The 8,853-nt window shown below is 42.8% G+C and overlaps 2 protein-coding genes across 2 annotated transcripts in view; one reads left to right on the top strand and one right to left on the bottom strand.

Annotated features, from left to right (window-relative positions):
• The first annotated feature begins 425 nt into the window (after nt 1-425).
• On the top strand, nt 426-5,282 carry LOC128516985 (uncharacterized). The gene is made up of 8 exons (XM_053490708.1): nt 426-929; nt 2,736-2,842; nt 3,045-3,148; nt 3,221-3,395; nt 3,494-3,605; nt 4,055-4,143; nt 4,214-4,284; nt 4,560-5,282. Exons 1-8 carry the CDS (start codon nt 441-443, stop codon nt 5,222-5,224), a joined length of 1,812 nt encoding a protein of 603 aa, XP_053346683.1. The 5' UTR covers nt 426-440; the 3' UTR covers nt 5,225-5,282.
• A 3,296-nt stretch (nt 5,283-8,578) lies between these two features.
• Nucleotides 8,579-8,853, bottom strand: part of kcnj21 (potassium inwardly rectifying channel subfamily J member 21) — a 14,333-nt gene continuing 14,058 nt past the window's right edge. Inside the window, exon 4 of the mRNA XM_053490727.1 lies at nt 8,579-8,853. This exon is cut by the window's right edge and continues 551 nt beyond it. The gene's annotated coding sequence lies outside the window, so the exon portion shown is untranslated.

Below are 8,853 nucleotides of genomic sequence, written 5' to 3'. Positions count from 1 at the left end.
TATAATTGATGGAACATATTATTGTGAAGTCCTTGCAGTGCTGTGTGGGTGTGACTCGTACCCCGGGGCTGTCAGGGCTCAGGGACACTGAGGTGCTGCTCCTGTGTGTGTGTGTGTGTGTGTGAGACCTGATGAACGCCTTTATGCAGAGTGACCTACACTTCCACCTGATGATACATCTGAGCAGGTAAGGGTTAAGGGCCTCGCTTGGGGGCCCAAGAGGGGCTGCTTGGATGTGGATCTGGGGTTCGAACCTGAGACCTTCTGATCAGCAGTCTAACGCCTCCCCCACGGCCTACACCTGCTCGCACTACACACTGATGAACTGATCCGCAGGTGCGCCTGGTGTGAGGTTAATTACCGCTGAGGGCGTGGTGCATTGTGGGATATATCACCAGCGCGAGGGGAAGCGCGTGTCTCTCAGCGCGTGTTCATGCTGTATGATGATGATGATGATGATGGAGTTCGCTTTGATCTCCGTCTGCGCGCTCGTGGGTCTACTATCTCCCGCCGCGCGCGCCGCCGGTCCGCTCCCCCTCCACACCCCGGCCCCGGCGACCGGCGGAGAGCGCGCGCGGCTCGAGGCTCCGTACCTCCACCTGCCCGTGTTCCGTCATTTCCGGAAGCCGCGCTTTAACAAACAGCACTTCTCACCTGCGCACGTGAAGAGCCGCGAGCCGCTGCCCGAGCGCGTGCGCCAGATCCTCGTGCCCGCGCCGCGGCGACACCCGAAGACCCGGATGAGCGCGAGCGGCCCCGTGCGGGTCGCGTGCAGCGGCAGGAGGATGCGCGTGCGTGTGCACACGGCTAGCCTGGAATCGAGCGCGAAGCGCGTGCACGTCACTCTGGGCACCTGCGAGGCCCGAAAAGCGACCGAGAGGAGTGTGTTCTTCAGTCACGACCTGCACGAGTGCGGCACTCAGAGACGGGTACGGAATAATAATAATAATAATAATCATAATCATAATCATAATAATAGTGTTAGATAGTCGGATCTTAATCCCAATAAGGTCAAAGACAGTAAACACATTTTGTTATCATTTAAATGAGTTACTCTGTGCGCGCGCGCACACACACACACACACACACACCAGCTTTAGACATATTGACGTGTTAAACCTGTAGCCATTAAAACATTATATTTGTTTTGCTTCTTTTAAGTAAATGTATAAACTGTATATAGAGAGCTCAGGGTTTTGCATTACAGAGTGACATTTCCTTTTTTCTTACCTGGGCAATATGATGAACTGAGATTTATTTTATTCTAACCAACTATACACACACAACTGAGCAAAAAATTTTTTAAGAGAATTGGTCACACAGGCAGAGTGTTGGCACAGACACACACGGTCACATGTTTTTATGGTTGTTTTCAGGTGTTTCTACAGTATGACCAAAATAATGCTGATTTTGAAAGTTATACATTTACCCATTATAAAATTTATGCTAATTTTCTTTCTACCTGACGTATCCAAAAACCCAGTTATACAAATGCACAGTTTGATGTCTGAAGCTTCCTGTTAGCACGGCAAGGCTTCAATCTATACACTTATGAACGGCTTCTATAACTTTCTGATCACACCATAACTTTAGATGGCCTTTCTGTTGCATCATGTATAACAGTAAAAGACCTCGGTGTGATTATTGATTCCAGCCTTTCATTTGAAGCTCATGTAGATAATATTACCAGGATAGTATTCTTTCATCTCAGAAATATTGCCAAGATAAGAAATTTATTGTCGCTTAACGATGCAGAAAAACTAGTTCATGCTTTTATCACCTCTAGGTTGGACTATTGTAATGCCTTACTGTCTGGTTGTTCAGCTAGATGCATAAATAAGCTTCAGCTAGTCCAGAATGCAGCAGCGAGAGTCCTCACTAGAACCAGAAGATATGAGCACATCACCCCTATCTTATCTTCACTCCATTGGCTCCCTGTGAAATTTCGCATTGATTTTAAAATACTACTCTTGACATATAAAGTATTAAATGATCTCACGCCGCAGTATCTGAGTGAACTGCTACAGTAGGTGTCTTACGAAAAGGTTATGGGAAGCCAAGGCACCGTGGAGAGCCTGGCTTGTGTAGTCTGATCCAATAGAAGAGCTACTGTAGCTCAAACTGAAAAAGTTTAATGCTGGTCTCCATCAAAACGTGTGGGAACAGACAAGTCCTTACTGTTTTGGTGGTAAAGAGGGGGACCTACTCGGAATTTGGCAGGTGGTCATAATATGGCTGATCAGTGTACTTGCCTTCTTAAGTGCTCACAGTCGCCTTATTTAAATATTAACTTAATAAACAAGTAAATAAATAAATAAATACATCACTTTCTCCTGGGGTGAAGATGAAGGTGCAGGGTGTTTGTTGTTTTTATGGTTGAAGGTTTAAAAATCAGCAGGTAAAACTTCTAGTTGATTAGTGATATGATGCTAAACATCACTCGGAAATTAGCAGCATAATTCAAGTGTTTTTCGCTAATGTGAGCTGATAGCCTTAGTATTTATATATATTTTTTTATATCTTAAGTACTTTTAAAGGTGAGTGTTTTAGTATTTTACTCAGCACTGTGTGGAGGACCTCTGTTCGAGTAATATTTTACTTGGGGAATCTCTACTTTTACTCAAGTACAGGATTTCTGTATTTTTGCTCACCTCTGCATTTAAATAAGGAATCTGGAAATACAGATAAATGGTGACTGTTTTCTCTCTTTTTGTTTTGTTTGTTTTTTTCTACAGGTAATAAACAAAACAGTTGTTTATTCCAACATGCTCTACTACACCTCTGACGCGACTGGGTCAGGTTCTAAGACGTTCTCTGTACCTGTACAGTGTCGCTTTAACACGTGAGTCCATTTCATTACTCTGCTCACACACACACACACACACACACACACACACACACAGATGAGCAGCTAGAGTCCTATTGTGTTTTGGTGCGCGCTGTCAGTTGACCTTTAGCTAGCTAACCTCTTTGTTTAATGCAGTAAACGCATGAAAGTTCGGATTAGTCACGTTTCTTTTCCTGACGCTTCTGTGTCTCTTCAGGTTCCACTACTCATACAAGATCGGGTTTGTGCCGTCTGTTAAAGCGCTAAAGATCTACAAACCCATGAAGACCAGAGGCAGTGTCACGCTGACGGCCTGCGACGGTAATGACGTGTAAATATCAGACTGAACACAGAGTTCGCTCCGCCTTTTACTCGCGTCTCGCTGTGTTTCAGCGCAGTGGAACAGACTCTCCCCTGGCGAAGGCTTCGTGATCGGACAGCCGATGTACTTCAAAGCTGAAACTCTTTATGTGCCTGATGATAAACGGTTATTTGTAAATTTCTGTCACGTGACCGTGAACAGCTCGCACGTCTCCACGCCACAGGTTAAGATCATCGATAACTACGGGTAATAATTCATGATCCAGAGAACTATTCCTCTTCTACTGTGCTTCTCTGAGTGTGGTGTGAGTGAGCGTGACCTGTCGCCTTCTGCTTCATCTTCAGCTGCCTGATCGACAGCAAGCGCGGCAGCCAGTCCAGATTCATCAACGGTACTGGGAGGAACGTCGTCAGGTTCACCGTCGACGCCTTCACGCTGCAAGGAAAAGTGCAAAAGGTACAAAAATGACAAATGTTCACTTCTGTTCATCCTTACAGTACTGATTACTGCAGCTCTAATCAGCGCCTGAAGTTCGTATGGCCAAAAATAAATTACAGCTCATCATGATGCACGTGAAACACTGAGATGATGCGCTGAAACTGCTGACTCCTTCCATGTTTACATAGAGCATGCGCCATGCGTGTCTGTAAACTGTTACTATGGAAACGATAATGAATTCGAGCGGGGCGTTGTAACGCAAACCTGCACTCCTGTCAGAGCTGCTGTTAGAGAGAATCAATCGACAACTGACGGCCAATCAGAGCAGTGTTGGGGGGAAGTGGGTGGAGCCTAAGGCAGCTGATTGAACATTAACATTTGGAATGAAGCTCATGAACTTGGCCGTGTGTGTGGAATTAAAAAAGGGCAACAATGGCAATAGTAAAATTTGACCTTTTTTATTGCAGTATTTGTTTATGCACTGCGAGATGTCAATTGGAAGTGTCGTTACCATGGCAACATCAAAGTCCTGCACGTATAACCACCTGGAGCACAGGTACGAACACTCCTCATGTTTATGATAGAATACATGTTTAATATTTATCACGATTTTGTCTATGTATTAGGTGGGAGGAGCTTCATGGCGCAGACTCTGTTTGTTCATGCTGTGACTCGTCTTGTGTCCCTGAGATGCCAAGTGAGGACCCCTCATACACACACGCGCACACACACGCGCACACACACACGCGCACACACACTCGTGTCTCATGATGTCACTACACCTTTGGACTGGTTATGTTCTGATGTGTTATTACTGGTGGGAAATAAAGATGTTTGATGTGAATGAAATCTCACTGAATGCCAGCTGTTAGCCAGCAAGCTAGCTATAATAGGCTAATGTTTGTAATTAGCATATTTATGCATATTCATATGTCATTCAGAATAGATTGATGAGCTGGTTTGTGTCTGCAGTGCTGATGCGACCCATGGTGAGTAAACTGGGGGCTTTAGTGGAGCCACGCCCAGAAAAACCAGGCAGGAAGAATCCAGAGGGAATCTTCACACCTCAGCCGGAACATGGAGTACTTATGAGCGAGAGCCAGCGTAAAATGATTCCAGAGAACACGCACGCATCGGCGCACGAGCATGGAGCAATCACCGTGGAGACGATGCCCACTCCGGAAGGCCAGCGTGAAGCACTGACACCAGAGATCGAGCATGTTCAGATCATGCTGGAGAGACTGCCCCCTTCAGGCAGTGAGCTGGTACTGCCGACGCCAGGGAGGGGCCACTTAGGGATCACAGGCGTAAGTACACCCACACTAGTGGACGGGCACGGAATACTGGCACCAGGGTATGAGCTCGGGCCAATGATGCCGGAGCACAAGGACGGCACGCAACTGCTGGACAGCAAGCGCGAAGAGGTCACACCGGAGACCCCGCCCATCCCAGACAGTGTGAGCGGAACTCCAGTGCCACACACCGACCATGAAAAGATCACAGTTTACCCACAAGAAACCGTCACTCCCCAAACACACACCACATCCGTCCACCCAAACACACATACACCAGTCTACACACACACACCGCTGCGTGAGCCTTACAGGATCTTTGAGGAAGTGTTTGGACTCAGCTGAAGAAAAAAGGCACGTTACAAAACATCTTTCACTTGATGGTGATAATAAAAAAAAAATAGGAAAAAACAATGTTCATGTGTTTCCTGATTTATTTTCCAAAAAGTCTGTGTGTGTGTTGTGAAACATTGTGATCTTGCTAATTTAAACTTGTCATGCATCAAAGTGGCCACATCACGCTCTTGCAGAAACTGAAGTTTTGTTGCATCAATGTTTGGAAAGCTTTGGACGTTTTGCTTGTTTAGTGCACTGCTGATCTCAGATCAGCTTTAATAGCTTAGCCTCATGCTAGTTGGCTAAGGACTGATCTGCAGTCAGTGGCTGTATGATCACCTGATCAACTTTCCAGCTAACATTTAACTACAAGGTAGGAAGAGTTTTCTACCTGCTGTATTGCTCTAGTGATGAAATCTTAAAGGTTTTATTGAAACGTATATAAAAAAAAAAATTAAAGGCACATTTGAGTGTGTTCTCAGCTAATTTACTAGTGGAGGGGAGGGGGGTTCCTCCAGGAGCAGGTTTGAGACGTATATAGAAATGTCCAAAGATTTGGATTTCTTGATTAAAAAAAAAAAAAGAAATCTACTGGGTTCATGTTGGTGTCAGTGGGTTTATTTGAACTTAAAAGATGCTGGAGTATGTCACAGGTTTAAAACGGGTTTAATCAGCTCCTCTCTGAGCTCTAGAACTCACCCGTTCCTACAAATGATTGTGTCCACACTCTCTGTACCATACGGACTGGTCTAGTGTAAATGGTCAGGTCTCAGTTTCAAATATGAGGTTTGTGTGTTTGGTGGAAAATGAAGTGTGTAAGTTTGGTGTAAGTTTGGTGTTCCTATCGCACTCTACAGCTGATCATTTTCACTAGAAGACTGTGTGTGTGTGTATTGGGTTCACTTGTTTGTACTAGTGATTGAGAGTTCTAGAATTCCTAAAAGAACCTTAGTGCATGTAAACTAAAAGAACACCACCGTTTATACAAACAGAATCTGAGTCTCTTGCTCTAGACCTGTTCCTGCTCCTGATTTCGTTGCACTTTCCATCCACACACAGCTGCAACACAGTGATTAAATATACATACAATATGCAATAAACACAGATTAGACTTGCGTAAGATGTCATGTGTAAATAAAGTTCTGATTTCCACCAGGGGGCAGAAGAGAGCAATAAACTCAAGATTGCAAATAAACTAATCAAACCTGCTGATGTAATTCATGTGCAGATTTAAAAGTTGATGCTGTACTGCTGCCTTTTTCCCTAAAGAACTGATGTAAGGGTTTCACACTGGCACGATCTCTTCTGCAATATAAACCTGTGTATTAGATCCAATACAGACACATTTTCTCAAGCAGATTAACAGAACCCCTGTTGAGAATAATTAATTCTTCACTCAGCATTGGTTATGTTGCAAAATCTTTTAAATTAGCAGTTATTAAACCAATAATTAAGAAACCTGACCTCGACCCCTGTCAGCTGTCCAGTTACAGGCCAATATCAAACCTCCCCTTTATCTCTAAGATCCTGGAAAAGATAGTAGCGGAGCAGCTATGCTCATATATACATAGAAATGGCATACATGAACTGTATCAGTCAGGATTTAGGCCTCATCACAGTACAGAGACAGCGCTCGTTAAAGTAGTAAATGACATTCTATTGGCCTCTGATCAGGGTTGTGTAACTATGCTTGTGTTACTTGACCTCAGTGCAGCTTTAGACACCATTGATCACGCTATTCTTCTTCACAGATTAGAAAATGTAGTGGGAATTAAGGGTACAGCCCTCTCCTGGCTCAAATCCTATCTGACTGATCATTAAGGGACGTAAGAGACCGGGTGATGATTAACTTTCTTCTGCTTAATCTTGACAGAAGTTCAGGTCGTAGGACCACATGGAGAAGTTAAACATAAGATAAAAGAATACTAGAAGTAAGTTTTCTGATCACTCATTAACTCTGGATGGTCTTTCTGTTTCATCATGTACATCGGTAAAAGATGTGTGATTACAGATTCCAGCCTTTCATTTGAAGCTCATGTAGATAATATTACCAGGATAGCATTCATTCATCTCAGAAATATTGCCAAGATAAGAAATATATTGTCAAAATTTAATGAAACTTTACCAGTCTTTTGGCATTTACCTGAAGTCAAACCTGCGCCATAAATGAAATCAACATGTTGAGAAGTGTTGAAGTTATGAGCAGTTTTGTGGCAGATCATAAACTAGGCGTTCTGACAGCGTACTGCGTCAAACTGTGGGTGCGTCTTAAATCGAGCACTGGGCAGAATTTACTGAAGGACCAGAAACCAGTCTCAGAAAATGTCTGTCTGTGTTTGGCTGAAATAACAGCGCTGAAGTGGTATAAGTGAGTTTTAACACGCTGGAGTGGTTTTAAGACAAAACTTCGTCTTTATCCTTTGATCTACTTTTTGCATTTCTCATCTGTGATTCACTCTCCGATTACCGAACAGGGAGTGTATTTGTCTGAGCACCAAAGAAGGACAACTTAGTGTAAACAAGGCGTAAGATACTCAACCTCAAATAATAATAATAATAATAATAATAATGTCACTGATTAAAAATAATCTGATGAGCTTTAATGTAGTTTAACTTTTTCTAAAAACTGTTTCACCGTCAATGATGCACACTAGTGATGGGAAGTTTGAATCATTTTAGTGACTCTTTTTTTGAGTCATTTCGTTCTTTTGATCAGAAATAAATTAAAATGTTGCATTTTAAATAAAAATACTCCCAATACGTCTACATACACAAATTCAGTCTATAGGTCCAGTAATGAAAATATTACAATGCAGCTAAGGATATGTTATAATAAAGAGAATGAGCAGCTCATCTCTCATATTTTCCAGTCCGAGTCGGTCGTTCTTTTGAATCTATTGCACTGCATAGCGTCTAGGGAAGTCACGTGACAAAAGAACGAACGTCTCGGAGTAGATTAAGAGTCATTGAGAAAGAATCAATCAATTCTGTTTCCTGTACATAACCTACGGAAGTTTCGCGATGATTTGCGCATGTGCACCCAATAGAAAATGAACTAATCACTCTCCGAGATCCTCATTAAAGTCACATTAAAGACTCGTTCAAAACGAAGGAATTGTTCATCACGACCCATCACTAATGCACACTTATGCTGGTTCCTTAAATAGATAAGTTCTGTCTATGGTAGAGTGCTTGGAGCCCAAAAGATTACTATTTCCATATAAATGACCACAAGAGGGCGACATTTACCAACAAAATCATCCAGTTAGTTATTCAGTACACAACATAAATTAATTACACAAACAAATAATTACTGCACAAATGGAAGCCATGCTGAAGAAGATTTATTTATTCCATCTCTATCATATAATATTCTATAATAAAGAATCAGACAGTGTGTGATACTAAGTTCTGTGTTCTGTGTACTGTCTGGAGATGTGTAACACACTCCTAATTTTGATGACACAGCATTTGTGTAAAAAGCTGAATAAGCATAAAATCTGCATCAGCACATCTGGAGAAATGAGCCGGCTTCAGCATGAAAGGTGCTGCAAAGGGGAAAAAAAGTCCTACATGTTGATTAAAGTCACAGGTGACAAATAAATAATATTGGACATCTCAGTTTTCTAGGCTGTGTT

The sequence above is a fragment of the Clarias gariepinus genome, unplaced genomic scaffold (genome assembly GCF_024256425.1).
Source record: "Clarias gariepinus isolate MV-2021 ecotype Netherlands unplaced genomic scaffold, CGAR_prim_01v2 scaffold_30, whole genome shotgun sequence".
NCBI lineage: Eukaryota > Metazoa > Chordata > Actinopteri > Siluriformes > Clariidae > Clarias > Clarias gariepinus.
The sequence above is the reverse complement of the archived record's forward strand: the minus strand, read 5'-3'. Positions and strand labels throughout refer to the sequence as shown.

Bases quoted from the DNA above. Each gene is read 5' to 3' on its own strand.
- LOC128516985 (XM_053490708.1), top strand. From the start codon at position 441: ATGATGATGATGATGATGATGGAGTTCGCTTTGATCTCCGTCTGCGCG. The intron at 3,149-3,220 runs GTAATGACGTGT...GCTGTGTTTCAG, and splicing joins CACGCTGACGGCCTGCGACG to CGCAGTGGAACAGACTCTCC. The intron at 4,285-4,559 runs GTGAGGACCCCT...TTGTGTCTGCAG, and splicing joins TTGTGTCCCTGAGATGCCAA to TGCTGATGCGACCCATGGTG.